This window comes from Scardinius erythrophthalmus (genome assembly GCF_964197995.2).
Source record: "Scardinius erythrophthalmus genome assembly, contig: HAP1_SCAFFOLD_263, whole genome shotgun sequence".
Lineage (NCBI taxonomy): Eukaryota > Metazoa > Chordata > Actinopteri > Cypriniformes > Leuciscidae > Scardinius > Scardinius erythrophthalmus.
This window is the reverse complement of record NW_028296348.1, coordinates 18643-37245: the sequence shown is the minus strand read 5'-3', so window position 1 is coordinate 37245 and position 18603 is coordinate 18643. Positions and strand designations below refer to the sequence as shown.

The 18603-nt window shown below is 35.3% G+C and overlaps 1 protein-coding gene across 2 annotated transcripts; it reads right to left on the bottom strand.

Moving 5' to 3' along the window:
* Nucleotides 1–1110: 1110 nt before the first annotated feature.
* On the bottom strand, nucleotides 1111–6807 carry LOC308686419 (uncharacterized protein). 2 transcript variants are annotated; one of them, XM_081394848.1, is made up of 9 exons: nucleotides 6742–6807; nucleotides 6522–6585; nucleotides 5593–5759; nucleotides 4878–4939; nucleotides 4573–4739; nucleotides 4265–4443; nucleotides 3960–4021; nucleotides 3591–3760; nucleotides 1111–1822 (listed from the first exon to the last, which is right to left on the bottom strand). In XM_081394848.1, the coding sequence occupies exons 2-9, from the start codon at nucleotides 6559–6561 to the stop codon at nucleotides 1737–1739; spliced, it is 933 nt and encodes a 310-aa protein (XP_081250974.1). In that variant the 5' UTR covers nucleotides 6562–6585; nucleotides 6742–6807; the 3' UTR covers nucleotides 1111–1736. The 2 variants fall into 2 exon arrangements, with proteins under 2 accessions (XP_081250974.1, XP_081250973.1); XM_081394847.1 differs by having other exon boundaries at nucleotides 1112–1822; nucleotides 4265–4446.
* Nucleotides 6808–18603: the final 11796 nt, after the last annotated feature.

The window sequence follows — 18603 nt, the reverse complement described above, 5'->3', positions numbered from 1 at the left end:
CGCCAACTACTTGCACTGCCTATATCTGAAAAGTTGCTAATCTAGCGACAAATTCCCTAAGTTGGCAAACACTGCAATTCAAATGAACTGAGAATAATAATGGCTGGTAGCGTTTTAGAGGTCAAGGGCAATCACCATGAATACAAAATGTCAAAAACTATAACATTTCATACCATATCCATCCATTCTCCAAACCACTTGTTGTATGTAGCTTGGTGGGAATTGTCGAGCCTACTCAAAACATGTTGGAAAGATATTCCAAATGTTATGTACAGTAAGAAAATTTAAATAAAGTTATTATTTTAAATTTAAAATTAGTTAAATAAACATTATAAGAGGCATGTTCCTCTATGAGTTCAAAATGACTCCAACTGGCTTTTGAATGATTGTCTCTTTATTCGCACAAGGGGAGTGCATAATAGTACCCTGGAATCCAGAGTTTGGCCGCTACAATGAACGAGTTAGACTTGGCTTTTTATCTAAAAGAGGAACAGAAGACGGCGCTTGAATCGTTCATTTGCAAGAAGGGCGTTTTTGCTGTTTTGCTGACCAGATACGGCAAGAGTCTAATCTATCAGTTAGCTCCACTGGTATGGGGCTTGTTGTGATTGGTCGTAGTGTTATCCAATTGCGTGCAGTGAGATTTTCAAATCCATGCTTGGTGCCGCCCCTCGAGCTGGCCGATTTTAATTAGTCCATGCCAGACCATTACTCTTTCAGATTTAGGTCTGGATTTCATATTAGCCTAATAGTAAAACATTTTTCCACTCGAATATCCAAAATATATTTTTTATACTGTGACAACCGATCAGTAGGGCTTGTAAAAATTAGGGGAGATTTAAGTCCTTGTATTCAGATTTTAGGAGTTTTAAATCTTTGTAAATACATATACAAGATTTACAGGACAGTAAATGTCCTGTTTTAATGTATTTGTTATACAATATTGTGGGTGATCTGATGTTTAATAAAAGTCATTTCGATGATATGAGAACAGCCTGGATCCCAGCTTATCTTGTTGTCACAAGTCAAAGTTGAAGTTGAATAACCTTAAATTTGTTCATAAAGTATACTTGAAGCAATGAAATGAAATTAGAAACAGGATTCACCCTTCATTTTATTAAACATACTTTCATACAACATGATACAGATCATTTATCAGACCTTTTCAGATTGCTCATGTGTACCTTTGTTGTAAGATACGCAGCATCTAATTAATACATTGTAAGATATATTTTATTGAAAAGAAGAAAAATAAAAAGGCAATGAAAAGTCCAAAAAAAATGTCAGTTCCGAATCACATTATTTCCTTTAAATATACATTTCACTTGTGCCACAGAGGAATGTTCAGATTTATCAGAACATTTTTTTCATTTCTATTACTCAAAGATTAAATATATAGATTGCACATGTGTACCCTGGTTACAAAATATACATGTATATAGATCTTCAGCATCTAACTAATACATTGGCACCTGTGCCATTTTTGCAGCATAGAGGAATGTTCAGATTTGGCTTCAATAAACCGATCCTCATTATTTCTCCAGCTCAGTGTACAGAGAAAAAATGTGCTTTTTGTAAAGCACAGAACAAAAAATTATAACTCACACATACCTTTTGTATCACCAGACTCTATATGTGGCAAGAAAGACCAGTAAATGTCACAGCTAGATAATAACTTGACCAAAAATATCCGAGATGTCAGTCACAGCCATGTTTTAGTAGCATGATTTTTGTGATTAGTGCATCACAGCTGACAAAAGAAGTGACGCTAGGGTCATCCACAGAGCTGTGAGCATACTAGCCAGGACTGGAGACCTGTTAGCTGTAAAAAATAAAATAAATAAATGCACATTAATTATTGATTAATTTAGGCCAGTAAACAAAGTCTTTGAAAACACCTTAAAATCCCTTTATGGACTTCCAATCCTTCATCATTCATTCATTCATTCATTCATTCAACGTACAGTATGGAAATTTTCACCACTAGGGGTCGCTAACCTCTTTACAATAACAAAGGCGTGGTTTGATGACGCAACATTTGCTAAGAATTATGGATCTTGTCATCAACGTCAAGCCGACCGATCTAATAATGTTTATGGATGAGTAAATACATCAATGTTTTTTATCATGACTGTGATATGAAGCAGGTCGGGATTGCTAAGAGACAGCTATCAGCTCCACACGCGACGCGAGTCCCGCGGATATAAAAGGAATATGGACATTTCACCGAACTACACACGAGTGCAGAATTACAACTCACAGGTCAGTTTATTAGACAAGTTAAACTTGTGAGGTAATGCAGCGCTGTTTCACTTGGTCTAACATTACACTATCACACTAAACTGCATTTGAATGTGTTTAAATTTATGTGTTAGTTTGTCTGTATGAGACTAGCAGTAAACTAGATCAACATTAGAATAACATACAGATCATATTCTAACATTTTATCATTGTTAAACTATATAACATTGATTAGTTTTATGTAAATGTGCTCACATGTTTAATAAAGAACATGTAGGAGCGGTCGAAGTCTCGGACGTGGAGCTCTCGTTTATATACTGTCTATGGGAGCTCTCGGCATCTCGAAAACACCGCGCTGATATTGATTCTCGTTTTAGTTCTTTTTTATCTAAAGTCTGCTTGCCATGGTCCATAATGTTTGAACGAAAGCAAATAGACATTGCGAACTACACAGTGGTGTCCACGTCTGTCGCCTTGGTTACTATCAGAGGGCTCTGGTTCATAGCTCTGGTTGCCATGGCAGTACGAGCGGAAAAAAGGGACAACGCGGATATGACGCCATTGACGGCGACAAAACGGAAATAAAGAAATGGGAAGTGTCTTCGAATTAAATTACAAATTTCTCCTGGTTTGAAAGTTGTTGTAAACAGTCGGGATAATGTAAGTACACAACTAAAAAAATATATAAAATAGATAATAGTGATTTTGCTATTTTTAAAGCAAAAAAGTTACATATTGTGCGTTTCATTCATTCATTCATTCATTCATTCATTCAGTTTGTGTTTGCTGACTGTAAACACAATAGCCCACACTATTCATTCTCCTTTCATTCTCATGTTACTAATATTTCTCTAAGGGTTGATGTTCTGTATGATTTATTTATTATTTATCAAGGAATATTATTAGAGCTGCTAAAGCCGTCACATTTGAAGAGAAATTGTGTATAAATCATTGCACAAAAACATAGGAATAAATAAAGTATTAGCAGTGGTCATCAGTTTTGTTCCATTTTTGGGCAGAATTAAAGAAAAATGGGTCACAATTCAATAATACTTTGTATAGGCTTACCAATATACAATAAATCTCCACCAAAAAGACAGCATTTTGCTTCTCCTACAAGATTGTGTGTGTGTGTGTGTGTGTGTGTGTGTGTGTGTGTGTGTGTGTGTGTGTGTGTGTGTGTGTGTGTGTGTGTGTGTGTGTGTGTGTGTGTGTGTGTGTGTGTGTGTGTGTGTGTGTGTATTTATCATCAAACAAGAATGATTATGTCTATGTCCTTCCTTTAAAGGGTTCACAATGTAACAGACAAGTATCTAACAGGAAAAAAATAAATCTGTAAATACACTGACCATTGTTTTCTGTGATATCAGTAGCACTGATGGATGAGCTATTAATTGCGAAGCTGAAATTTCCATTCGTGATAGCCTTAACAAGGGTGTCTTTCACGTCTGTCACATTAGGACTAGTGCCATTCGTGGAGTCAAACTCGAGGACAGAATCAGTCACAATGGAGCCCTTGCTGTGGAGATCAACCATGTTGAAACACAGTCAGATAATTAACTAACAAACAACTGAAAGACCAAATGGAAAAATCAAATGATCACTTGACTAACAAACTGATAAACTAAACCAGTCGGGAAAGCAATCACTGATCAAACAAATCATGGATATATCCATCTGTTAATAACAGGGTGAATAACAAATGAATGTACTGTTACCTGAACTTCCGAATAAACATGCGGAAGAATTTTGGAAAACGACTCTTGTAAACTCGAGAACACTGTAACACATAGATAAATAATCATATAAATATCATATTACTTGCATACAAGCATTTCTGTTTTTTAGATCAAATTTCTCTACAAGAAATGTAGTTTTAAAACAGACAAAAAGCAAGTATTTAGCAAACTATTCAGCGTGTAATCACCAGTGGTATCTATTTTTAATATTGCCAATACACAACATTACCAGAGTTTACTGCTATTGCAATCAACATCCATGCCTTATAGGAGAAAAATATTACCCCAGTGGTGATGTTATTTGACAGAACTATGGTCTCAGGATTACTGAGATTGGAGTAGATGTCCTTGAAGTCTTGAACAATACTGAAGACTAAATTAATCTTTGCAACTTTAGCAGGTGTAGAGACTGTTGTAACTGCAGTTGAAGTTTGATTCGTAACTGGAGTTGTTGCAGGTGTTGCTGCTTTGGGTAAAATTAAAAGGGGACAAAGTTCAACAAAAGTGTCAAAAAACAAAATTAATGTGGCCTTGAAGCCTTATTTAACAACAAAGTTCTTTAGTTAAGTTAAATCTGTAAACACACACTGACCAGTGGTCGACTGGTTCTGTGGTGTGACCTCATCAATCCTGGTGGCATTCTGAATTATTGTGAAGGTGAAACTTCCATTATTCAAGATTTGTGTCAGGTCTGACACATTCGGCTTAGAGCCACTGTTGTTAAACTGAAGTTCTCCCTCTGTCACTATAGAGCCATTCCTGGGAGAGAACACAGGAAAATAAGAAATGAATGAACTGGGTGAACAAATGGTCAGTTGACTTACAAAGTAACCAACCAACCATTCAAACAATAAGCTAAAATAATTTATCTTGATTTTTACACTTTTATGCTTTTACCTGATTTGCAAAATTTCGAAGCGTTCAAAGTTTGTATATTTGTTCTTGTAAAGTTGCTCAACCTACAAAACATTAACAAACACATTAAGACATTTCTCCATACAGCTCTACATATATTTAATTATGGTTTTCATTTCTTTTTATTATAATAACTTGACAAATGATCAAATCCTGTATCGTTTTCTAATGCTGCAAATATCTTTGTCTGCGAGACTTGAAAAATAGGCAAAGTAGGCATTTTAGCAAATTCAATCATGAACATACACATAGATATGGCCACACCCACTCTATGTTAAAAATAAGGAGGATATAATTACACATTTTATCTGTTTTATTCTCTACCAATTTTATTTTATTTCCTCACGACCAATTCGTACGAGTGAGCAAAAGGTGGCTAATGCGTTCAAATTCGTTTGACCTCACTTGTACAATTAGTCTAAACCCCAGTTTTGGGTAGGTTTAGGGGCGGGGTCAGGGGTACTGTAGCTCATTCGTACGATCTCATACAAATTGGGCAACTCGTAAAATATGTAAGATTTAGCAAAAATTATACGAACTCATATGAGTGAGGTCATATGAATTTGTATGAATTAGCCACCTCGCAAAATAGGTATGAATTGCTGTGAGATCGGGTTGGTACTCTTTTAGCTGAACCCACTGCTGGAAAAAAAATACAGTGTAATTTTAACCATTCCTCACTGGCCAAAAATATTACCTGAGTGGTGATGTTCTTTTTCAGGTCTACGGTTGCATTATTGGTATTGTTTACGTAGACATTCAGGAAAGTGTCGTTGATGCTGAAGTGTAAAGTGAATCGATAAGCAATGGTGCTGTTGGTGCTGTTGTTCATTTGAGCAGCATTTCCTGGCACATGTAGGATTCCTATTTAAGGTGAAATTAGGGGAAATGAGAGAAGCTGAGAGAAGATTGCTGAAGATTTAACATCATAGTTTAGCATGTGGTTAGTTAGGCTGACAAATGTATACTGGTAAGAATGCAATCCATATATATATATATATATATATATATATATATATATATATATATATATGTATATATATATATATATATATATATATATATATATATATATATATATATATATATGTATATATATATATATATATATATATATATGAAGAGTTCAGATGCAAAAGCCTCTAAGTGCCATCTGAAATCTTCTTATAGAATTATCATTTTTATCAAGCTTGTATATTTAAGTTCAGTAATTTCACTTAAATGACAATTAATATGTAATTTGCATTGCCATTTAAGTGAAATTACTGAATTTAAATATACAAGCTTGATAAAAATATCATTCTAGAAGAAAATTTCAGATGGCACTTAAAGGCTTTTGCATCTGAACTCTTCATATATATATATATATATATATATATATATATATATATATATATATATATATATATATATATATATATATATATATATATATATATATAAAAAAATCCATGTCTCTTTCAAGACAGTTACATTAATGATGATCATCACCAACCAAGCCTATTTGACTGCAGTGGATTTTGAGAGTAAATATATTTTACCGCTGGATTGTTGTGAAAATTCTTTTGTAATTCATGTGCAATGATACAGAATAATTTGGAACAAGTATCACTACTAGATCCTTACCAATTAGACACAGAACAGCTACAATAATCCTCCACTCCATTGTGATCTTCTTTTGGCAATACGCCTAAAAAATGAAGCATAGAAGTATGATGAGCCGAAGTTCAAAATCAAGCATTTCTTCATGCACCATTACTTGCAATCAATGTTTGCATTTTGTATACCATTTTATATTTTATTTCACTCTGGATACAGAGAACAACTGAAAACGTTTTCTACTTACTTTTTTAAATATTGGGTCAAAAAAAGCAATCCAAGTAATTCCGTATAGCAAGGTTTTCAAGGAAGGTTCCTGTCATCCGTTATATGGTCACCTCAGACAGGTGTGAGGGCATTTAAAGGGAGACCGTTTTTTTCTTCTTCTGAAGAATGGACCAATGAGAGTTCAGCTGGGAGTTTGCTGACAAACTGGATTAACAACTGTAAAAAGGAATAGCTTTGTTTCGTGGTATGTGACGGTACATGATCACAGTAGCCTGCCTACATGTCGCATTGCCTGTTTTTGACCAATAATGGCAAATTGAAAAATTATGGCTGCAAAACAGTTTTTACATCTTTTAACACTCAACAGTACTCTGTGCCATCACTTAGTAAAACTGTACATTATTCATGTGGAAATATGTACTTCAACATCCTTGACTGAAGTTAATCTTTCTGAAGTAACATTTTCCCCCAATAAAATTAATTCAAAATTCATATCCAATGTGTTCGCAAAAACACTTCCATATACGATTAATTGAGAAAGTAAAGCCATTTCTTTCTCTTTTAGTGATTTTGAGAAGGTGATACGTGCTCTGTAAAGCCTGATCATGGGACATTCCTGGTATGCCTTTGGATGACTCATAAAAGCAACAATGACATTTCTATTATGACAACTCTCTGGAGATTTTTAGCATGGTGATGGATATGACAATGTTTATGCATTTGGTCTTGGTGGAATGCTGCTTCAGAGCAAGTACACAGGTACTTTCTACGACCAATACATACGCCGAAACACTGCTGTGAGTATGTCTGCACAAATAGCACATATCAATTACCCATAGCAGATTTATACATGTGGAACTGGGGAAGTTGAAGGGTTTTAGACAAACTCTGAAAGCACACTGCAAATTAAATTGCCATTTAAATGTTGAGCAGCAAGCTCACTGGCTACAGATGCGACATGAACCAGCTTATGCCAAGTATGTTAATGCTGTAAATATCATCAGCTTGCGTTAAGGACCCATCAGCCTGCACCATCTATATGTGTCTGTGTGTGTGTGTGTGTGTGTGTGTGTGTGTGTGTAATATATATATATACAGTATATATCTTTCTTTTTTTCTTTTTTTTTTTTTGGTACTGTGTATTGAGAACAGTCTGTGAGGATAGGAGTTACTTGTCTTTACAAATAAAGGGTGTGTTTTGTTGCCAATCATGTTGTATTTCAAGTTCTTGAGCAAACATGAGGAAACTACGTAACTGGCTAAAAATGTAGCTCCTTGTAACTCATATTGTTTGTTCCAAAACAAACTAGAGCAAAAATTTGCTAACCGCAAACATCTCTTAAAATCTCGTATGCTCTTATAATCTCTTATGCTCCTATAATTTCACACATTATAAGCTGTCATTATAAATTCTAACAAATTCTATATGGATTAAATAATAAATCCATATTAAATTCAAATCAAATAAATAATATATCAATATTATCATGGTGTCGTCTGAACTCAAATGAAAAACTTCTCAGTTTTAAGCATATCGTTGTTGTGTGTACCCTAAATTATATAAGTTACATAAAGAAATTACATTTTAAATCATATTAAAATAGAAAAGTTAATTTATTATTACAGTCTTTATTTGGTTGTATGGCTGTTTTTACTGTTGCATAATGTTACTTAGTTTTTCCTTGTGACTTTTGGTAAACAGGCAAGAATGCTTTCCTCATGCCAAAACTTCAACTTCACCACAGAATGGTCACAAGCCTCTTATAATTATAGCAGAAGTTTTTAGTTTCCGCCTAATCAATTATTTATATTTAAAAAAATGTCACATTAAACAGGTGTTGTACAGTATTGTAAATGCTTTCTTTTCAATATGCTTTCATCTTATTTTTTTATGACATTTGAAACTGGGAAAATCATACTGTCCATTTTATCACTGCTAAAATGTTCAACTCTTAGTAAATGATAAATGTGAGGTGTTAAAAATGATAAAAGGGCAGTTGCTAATGTGTTAGGCATGGTCCCATTGAGATGCATATCACTGTATCACTTTATTTAACCTAGTTTCGGCAAGGCAGTTTAACCTGCTAGTGCGCACCTCCCTTCTGAACAGAAACTTAGTAAATGAGATGACATAAGCCAACTACAATGAACAGGCATAATTGTGGCTTCTTTTGAATGAAGACATTTGGGTGGTTTTTTTTAAGTCATACATATTATATTGATTAGAAAGAATATGAGTACAATATATATCTTAAAGAAGTGTATGACACTGTCCTTGTCAGAGCTTGGAAACTGAATGGGGTCAAAGTCATTCGTTTTTTCGCATGTTCCATTTCAAGTCTAAAGCAATGGATTTAAAACTCTGAATGAATTTCATAAACATTTTCTCATATTTCCCGATCTCCACGCTGAAAACCTTTAACATTTCCCTGTACGAGTCTCAAACGATTTCAACCCTGCATCTATATGCTTGTGTCCCCTCCACCCTCCTCATTCCTCAGATTCCACACATTTACCCTTTACCTTTGTTTCAAAAGTCTTCGACCTGATTCCCCAGTTGTTGCATCATACATCTGATAAACATCTTGATAATACCAGATTGACACATTCTGATTCATAAATATCTCTAAAATGTTCCCAGTTTGCATTTTTTTAGACATATTGAACATATTGAAGATTAAAACGCATACATCATATAGATGTCTGAGTGATTTAGGTGTGCTATCATGTTTATGATTTTATGTTGATAGTCAAGTCAAGTCAAGTCACCTTTATTTATATAACGATTTATACAATACAGATTGTTTCAAAGCAGCTTTACAGTGATATCAGCTTTGTTCAGCTGAAGTCAGTTCAGTGCCAATTCACTTCCAATGAAAAGATAATCAGTTATTAAATTTGTTAATTTCATCTACAAAGCAAAACTGTTCTCATACAGCAGCGTCAGTACTGTCAGTATAAAAATCAATGACGTGAATTAATTCTTTCTAAATAAACATAAGAATCAATGTTTTTTTTAAATGTGCACAAGTTGCCTACTGAACTCTTCCCATGAGAAGTGTACTGACATGATTAAACATGTTTATGTAATAATGTTTAAGGATTAAACATTATTACACAATACCAGTAGTCAATATCTGTACTAACAAATAAAATGTTATGCAAATTTATGAAACAAATATTTTCGTTAAAACTTTGCTAAACAGTCTTCACATTTTAAATCTTAGAGCTGTCAAAAATGTATTATAGTTATCAAGATTAACAGAGTAAATGTGAAAAATAACTGGTTACCTGGTGACACACCTATTGTGGAGAGATTAAATGACCATTTGTGCATGTTCCTTACTTTTTCCAGCAAGTTCAGTGATCTAATACTCCCAGATTAGCTGTACATCAATACATCTTTTACATCTTTTTTTTGTTGTCTAAAAGTGTGTTGGGTCACTCGCTTTCATTTATCCTTCCTCCACTTACCAGTGCTTGGACACTGGTTGCGTTCTTCCGTGGAACAGAAAAGAATACATTTTGAGAAATGTGCTTTTTTATTTATCCATACAATGGAAGTAAATGGTAACCAAAACACATTATGTTAGATTTACCATAAAACTTAAAACAAATAAAAACAGTTTGCGTCTTCGTCAAACACACAATTCACAAGTTGGAAAAAGATTTTAAAGAAGCTCTGACAATTGTGATGTAATGTAAAAAAAAAAATGCATTAAGTTAAAAGCAGTTTATACATATTATGTCACTGTTAACTAGTGTTTTTTTCTCCATCATTTTATTACATTTTAACTGCACTATAATGCACTATGAATAAAGGTAAATTGACCCCCATCACAGTAGGTTTGGAATACAGAAATGTTACAGTGTAATGAGGAAAATAATGTAAAAAAAAGGTTATAGGGTTGTTGACCTAATTTTAAAGAACTCTTTATGCCAAAAAGGTTCTAGGATAAATGTCTTAAATGATTGCATAATACTGATGTTTAACAGGATATTTAAAAAATATATATAGTATGTTTATGAGTGGTTTAATTCATAAAATGTATTTATTAAAAAAATACAAAAATAAATAAATACTAATAATAATTAAAGCTAAATTCATTAGTCGAGCCCACAAAGGGAACACCTAAAAGGTTATATATAGAACATTTTCTTCTAAGAGTGAATAAAGTATATTGTTTAAAACAATGTTTACATTTTTAACAAAAGATATTTGTATAATCAACAATTTCTATGTTCTACAAAACAATATAAGTGTTATGAACGGCAAATTTTCTGATGTTACACTGAACAATTTTTTTTTTTTTTTTTTTTTTTTTTGTCTTTTGCGGCAAAATGCTGCATCTTCCTGAGAATGGGCCTTCTTTTTTGAACAAGGAGACCATTATCACGTAGCAAACCCATGCACACTTAAAAAAAAAAGCCAGGGAATTCTACAGTTCTCTGAATTGCACAGTTACACATCTTTTAGTACATGACATGCAGTAACACTTTGTGAAAGCAACCTCACTCTAATCTCACAAACAGCAAAAAGTACACTTACAAAACTAGTAAGTTCACATTACAAGGAGCAGTCAATTTGACTGATTCACCAGTTTGCCATTCACTAACTATGTGTAAGAGAGTGATAAGTGAATGGATGACACATGCACACTTGTTCATGAGATTGAATTCCCCACCCAAACAGAAACTATGTAATATAATGACAATGATATGCTTGATTCCAGACAGGCAAATTTAATTTAGTCCATTCAGGCCAGAACATGAAGAAACAAAACAAAACAAAAACAAACAACAATTTATTTGAATAGTTTAATACTAATAATTTGATTATTGAATTTAGATATCTCTGTTGCATGAAATACAAGTTAAAGCTACATACAAGTTAAAGATGTTAAATCATTTAAAAACTATGAAAAAAACAAACAAAAACAATAATAAGAGGAGTGGTTGACAAAAATGTCAGAAGATAGCCTACTTCTATCCCCCCCTCACCTCATTTTAAAATCACATCCACCAATCACATTCAAGTGATCGACTCCACACACCTGTCATGGAAACCATACGAACTGCAGTGTTTGAACTGCCACTCCTTGATGACTGCAGGGTGAGTCAAATGAATTAATACAAATAACACTCAAGTTGAATAAATTCCATTACCATGCTTCTCGCCATATTGTCTTTTCAACATTCCCTGAACAGATGAACGTCACAATGGTTGTGGCTTTTGGATTGGCTTCTGAGGAATGCAAATTTGCATCCTTTCAATACAGTTTAGAGCAATTCATCTTGGCAACAGGTTGGTAGGGTTGGGTAAGGTTGCTATACATACACTACCAATATCAAAAGTTTGGGTTAGTAAAAAAAATTCTTTGCCATCAAAGTCACTAGGTCATTACTAGTGAAGCTGTCAGAAATCTGCAGTCCAAACAGAAATGTGACGTGCCTTGTAGGAACCTATAGCACTCAAGACCATATTTGACATGTCAAGTTTTGCTTGTTTAAAACCAGAGCAAACACAAGCAACAAAAAGTTAAGCCTTGTTGAAAGAGTGTTTGTTGATAAGTTTCCCGAGGTCGTAGTGTCTCAAGATACCGATGCACCTGATAAAACCACCAACACTACACCAGCCACACAGACTCCCTCATCTGTGACTGTATCATCACAGTTATGCCCTCTTCCACTGTGAAACAAAGTATCTGATCATTACCCCTGTCAATCAACTAAGGGGCTGTTTACACGACACCGTTTTCAACTAAAAATGTAAAACTTTTGAAGCGCTTGGGCCGTTTGTTTACACAACAATGGCGTTTTGGGTGCCTGAAAACGGGGTTCGAAGTGCAAAGCCTCCATGTTAACAACAAAAAAGCGAATTCGTGAAAATGATGACGCCATTACGTGTTAAAACAGACCACATGGTTTTTAGTAGTTTTCGCGAATCCGTGTGAATGGGGATCGTTTTGACAATGGTGTCGTCTGTATGCGGAAAAATCAAAGGAAAAACTTCTATTCTAAAATATTGTTGTCGTGTAAACGTACCCTAAGAAATAAACTATAAAGCAAATTGCGGCCCTCAAAGCACCATCGCAAACACCAAAACATTAATTCCCAGTGCTGTAACTACAAAACAAGATCTTAGTGTCCACACCAACGCATGGTAATGTTCTGTTTATTATGAGCGTGCGCTGCTGTTCTGTTGTCTGCCACTTTAAATGCTCAAGCTCCTAAAAAAAAAAAAAATCGTTTTGAAAGTGATTCCAACATTGTTCCTTTGTGTCGTTATTATTCTAGCAGCAGTGTGGACTATTGCTTTTCTTTTAAATTTTGAATGAATAAGCAGGGCCATAGCCTACCCACCATCGGTCCCCGAGGTCCTGACCTGGGTATTTTTTCTGTGTATAAGGTTGTGAAATAATTTCCTAATATTAACTCTAATTTGGTGCGGCAATGACCGACCTTCTGTTCTGAGCAGTTTCAGCACTCAAACACCGAGTGACCAGATGACCAATTAAATCACAGTAGTGGGGCTTTATGTTCACAGAAGCGCGAGCCGAGCGTGAATTCCAGCGCGACGTGCTTCACGCTTCAGTTAAGGGTCATACCAGACAATGTCTAATAAGGGGAGAAGTTCCACTCTCAGTAAACTTCCGGCTTCTGAACTGGTTGCAGTTCCACTCTGGTTCCATATGAGGGCGCTCACAGGACGAGTGCAGAATGAATGGAGGTCTATGGCGCTATACCCATAGATATCCATATAAGGCTAGATGTCTTACGGCGGAGTCTCGAACGGCATCACCGGCGGCCATCTTGTCACAGGCAGGCTTTCTGGCGGGCTCTGTGGAAACTGATGTAAGGTGAGTGATCAGCACGAACACAAATACTCTTATCTCGCTGAAATCTTGACGGATTTACAAACGGTTTGGTTTCTTACAAACGTTATTAACGTGGCTATAATTCCGAATGCTTGAAGTCCATGGTTATAATTATTCATATGTATACAGTGTCATAACTACATCTCTGACGTTTATAACAAACCAAACCGTTTGAAAATCGGTAGAAAATTTAGCAAGTTATGGTTATTTAAAAAGTACATGCAGCATTAAAACACAATGTTACGAGTGAGCAAGCTGCCTGTGGCAAGATGGCCGCCACGTGCGGACGTTGACCTCCATTGGCCAGCAGTGCGCACGAGACATCTAGCCTTTATTATATGATATCTATGGCTATACCCCTCAAAATCTACTTTTCTCAGGAAATAATTTTTTGTCTAGTAATTTGAATGTTGTATCCGAAAGGATATGCAAAGAAATTACACATTGCTGGGTGTTAGATTTTTTAGAGTCACTTATTTGCTTTAAAAAGTCTTTTTAAAATGTCAATGACATCATACACATCGTACGGCCAGAGAATCTGCTTTACAGCAATCCTTCAGTCACTCTGGTTCTTTCGCGCTCTGCACTTTCTTTTCTCTCGAGGCATCGACAACACAGCTGACACAGGTAAATACACGTGCTAGAAGAGTTTTTGTTTTGTTTGTTTCTGGTCCCGCTTCGGATGCCGTGATGCCATCAAGCGGCATCTCTGGTCGTAATCGGTCCTTCACTGACCAATCAGCGTTCATTAGCAGAATGCTAGCGTGTTATGGGCAACAACAACTCAACCTGTAAGAAATCGAAAGGACATAAGTACTCGTTCATTCAACTTTCGACCTATAACCCATGTTGAACTTGCAAAACCTACAATCAAATCTAAGATTTCTCAACAGCAATCGGGTGAAAGAGACAAATTTAGCCGTCTAGCGCCATAGACTCCCATTCATTTTGCACTCATGGGCGATCGCCCCCAGTGGAACTCTGGTGGAACTACAAACAAAATTCGGTACAATAGGACTTAATAGGGAGTGGCCAGGCTCTCCGTAGACGGGCTCTGGTCAGACAGTGCGAGATAAGAGGCAAACTACGGTGGCCCAGTAGTGCACAACACAATGAAATTTAAAAAGCAAACATAAATTCACAACACAACGAAATTAAGCCAAAACACAACGAAATGAATCCACAACACAACGGAAATGAGCCACAACACAACTGAAAATGTACCACACAACGGAAATAAGCCACAACACAACAAAATAGAGCCGCAACACAACGGAAATGCTCCCGACCACTAGAGCGCTCTCGGAGCGCGGTATAAAGTTAGTTTTCCTTGCCACTGTTCTATAGAGTCGGCAGTCTTAATATATCAATACCACGATTAGTTTTAACAGTATGTAACCATTGTATATCGACATAAAATATACTTCAAGTCACCTACATGAATTATAGCTGCATATTTATACTCGAGAATGCTTTGACGCGCATAGCGCATGATCCCTAAGGGAACGTCTGACAAATCCACCAAGTGGTTAAAACGTATAATTTATTATAATATAATTTGATAAATAAAAATAAAAACCATTTGGTGAATTGCAGAATTACAGGAAGGTACTGGCGCAATTTCACCTGTAATAAGTCAGTCTGGTCACGAGGAACCTCCCACAAGCTTTGGACATGAAAAAAAAAAAAAAAAAAACCTTAAGGTGAATTACAGTAGGCCTAATGTTTTTATTAAAAACAAATTGTGTACAGTGCATACAGGGAGCTATTGGCACAATTTCACCTGTTGTAAGTCAGTCTGGTTAATAGGAACTACAACTTTTGAAACATGATAAAATATTTTTTTTATTATATTACAGAAATTTCCTAAAAAAATAATTGTTTACTGTAAATACATGAAGGGAGGTATTTGAAAAAAGTCAGCTGTAGTAAGTCAGTCTATACCAATACAATCAAGCTTTGGATTTGGAAACATGTCTGTTTTTGAATGTTAAAAGTAATTTTAATTAATACAAATTATACGTTTTAACAACTTGAAGAAATTGGCAGACGTTCCCTTAGGGATCATGCGCTGTGGTATCGCGTCAAAGCATTCAAGAGTATATGCAGCTATCATGCACGTAGGCTTAGGTGATTTTGAATTAATAAATGTCGATATACAATGGCTAGCTACATAGCCTACTATTAAAACTAATCGTGGTGTTGATATATTTTTTAGCCTGCTGACTCTATAGAACAGTGACATGGAAAACTAACTTTATCGCTCCGAGAGCCCTCTAGTGGCTGGGAGCATTTCCGTTGTGTTGCGGCTTTATTTCGTTGTGTTGTGGCTCATTTCTGTTGTGTTGTGACCTTATGTTTGCTTTTTAAATTTCATTGTGTTGTGCACTACTGGGCCATTGTAGCAAACAGCTGTTTTAAGATAGAAGATTTATGCGATGACAGAAATAATCAGTTTGCAAAGACTATCAATTAAAGCTCAGCTTTGGGAAGGGAAGATATACAGGTCAAGATAAAGAGACTGAGAGAAGAAGAAGAGAGAAGGTGATGGAGATGAGGGAGGAAGAGCAGGTATTGCATATTCTACTGTGCCCAGAATGAGATTAACATTATTACAATGGATTCCTATTTAACACAGATATACTGTATGTTCTTCGCCAATGACAGTGGAAACTATAAGCTCCATTTAACAACACAAGCACCTATTAAATATATTGCCATTATTGTTGTATAAATATATTTGTAGGCCTATACATCGAATGCGTTTGAATATTTCACTAGTAGCACTGGGACTTTTTACTGTTTGTATCACTCCGCTTGTCTGTGTTTGCGCATCTTGCATCATTAAGCCAGTAGGTGGCGATAAGTCACTGTCTTAATGAGTGAGCAATTGAACCACTAATTAAACAGATTAGTCAAAAAACATTGATTAATTTAGGAAAGAAACAAGTTGCTGAAACTGATCTTTGATGCTCATTCTAAGTAAATATGCGGTTTCAAACGCAGCCTTTGTCAAGTTTTGTTTCAATATAACCACGGTTGGTAAGCGTCACGGCAATGTTCATGTTTTTTGAGTTCGTGCCATGCTCTTGTTTTATGTTTGATCTTGTTATGTTTGTAAATAAACTGCCGTTGGGTTCTCTCTACAACTTGTTTTCAGTGGAATACTTTACAAATATAAAGCTTTTGTAACATTAAATACCGTTCAAAAGTTTGGGGTCAGTTAGAATTTTTATTAAAAAAAAATTTGGGGGAAAGAAATAAAATAAATCAATACTTTTATTCATCATGGATCAATTGAATTGAATTAAAGTTACAGTAAAGACATTAATAATGTTACAAAAGATTCTATTTCAGATCAATGCTGTTCTTTTGAACTTTCTACTCCTAAAGGTGCTGTATTGCCAAATTTGGTTCCATGAAGAACCTTTAGCATTCATGGAATCATAGCTATAGACCCTTTTACAGTTGGTAAACACGGTGACGTATTTGTGTGGGCGGAGCTCAGCTGGAGGCAGAAAGATCTCTCTGGCCGCTTCAATAACGTTAGTTTGCAAGTTTTGTTAGCTTGTTTTTTAACAATGACTGGAGAAAATCCGATTTTGTCTTAATGTGCAAGGTCACTCACTGTCCAGGACGCCGACTGTTATTTGCAAAAGTTCATTTTAACGGACGGAACCAGATGACCGTACACGCTCAGTCAATGGACGAACTGACAGGATTAACGTTAACGCTAACTGTTACCTCCGGTTGAGTGGCCTGACTTCTACACCTACCCGTTAGAGAAACCGAGGGTAAAGAGAAACTGAGGACATATAAATATATTTAGATGCCTATAATATAACTATGTGCTGAATGGTCATGTAAAGGCTTGTGTGGTTCAATCCGCAGTTCTGCCTAGCCAGCGCCAAGACGACAATGTAAAGAGTGACACTACGGTGCAATTTTAATGATATGAATATTTTCTAGAAATAAAAATTCCAGATACAGCATACTCATTTTTCATTGATTCTTGCACCCAAGGACACAACAAGATAACTTTTAATAATAAAAATAATAATTTAAGCTCCTTATTATGTAGCCGAATCTGTGCTGGTTTGTATTGGCCGCCTCCAGTTTTCCGTTTGTTTTGCCTCCAGCTAGCGCCGTGACGTAACTGTGACGTCGGCGCAAAAGGGGTCTATATGTTCTTGACAAGTCTCTACCACACTGTCAGAAAAACAAGTTGTAAATTCAGGAGTTTAACAGCTTCTCACTGGGGCAGGAACCTTGAAGATGTACCTTTCAATGTTCAGCAATGACTGAACTAAACAATCAAACTAAGGCGAAGTTTGTCCTTATGAGATGATACACAATGTCATTCGAATCATCTGTGCGTGTTTTTTCTGTCTTGCATTTCCTCAACTTGACAGGAAACTACATTCTTTAGCAGATTTTGCATGCTGGAGCGGCATAGTTAACAATAAACAATGTAAAATATACAGAAAATATAAAATGTACTGAAATATCTAATAACCTATAAAATACAAATAAACACTTTTTTTTTTGTCATAGCCATGAACCATGATGTGTTACTTTTAGTCAAAGTAGGTGGTTTTAGAGGGATGTGCATTCATATAAAGAGAAAGTCATTTGTCAATAATTGGATACCCTCGTGACTGAAAAATAATTTGTATGTTCTGTTTGTTTTCCTGGACAAGATAAACAGGAAAAAATTTAATTCACAATTTACCACATATCTGCTAAATGACAGTTTACTTTGGCCTAAGAGCTAATAGACATGAGCCACAAAACAACAACTTTCTTTTTAGATTTTTCATCTGAAACTTAGGAAGTAATTTGTATATTTTCTATTCTATTATCGGTTTAGGATAACACAACTTTCTGATTTACTTTGTTGAGCTGTTGCTTCTGTCCAAAGTTTTAGATATTTTTCTTTACATATTTTAATAATTTGATTTGGTCTGATGGGGATTTGAGGTGTTCTGGGGTGCTATGTATGG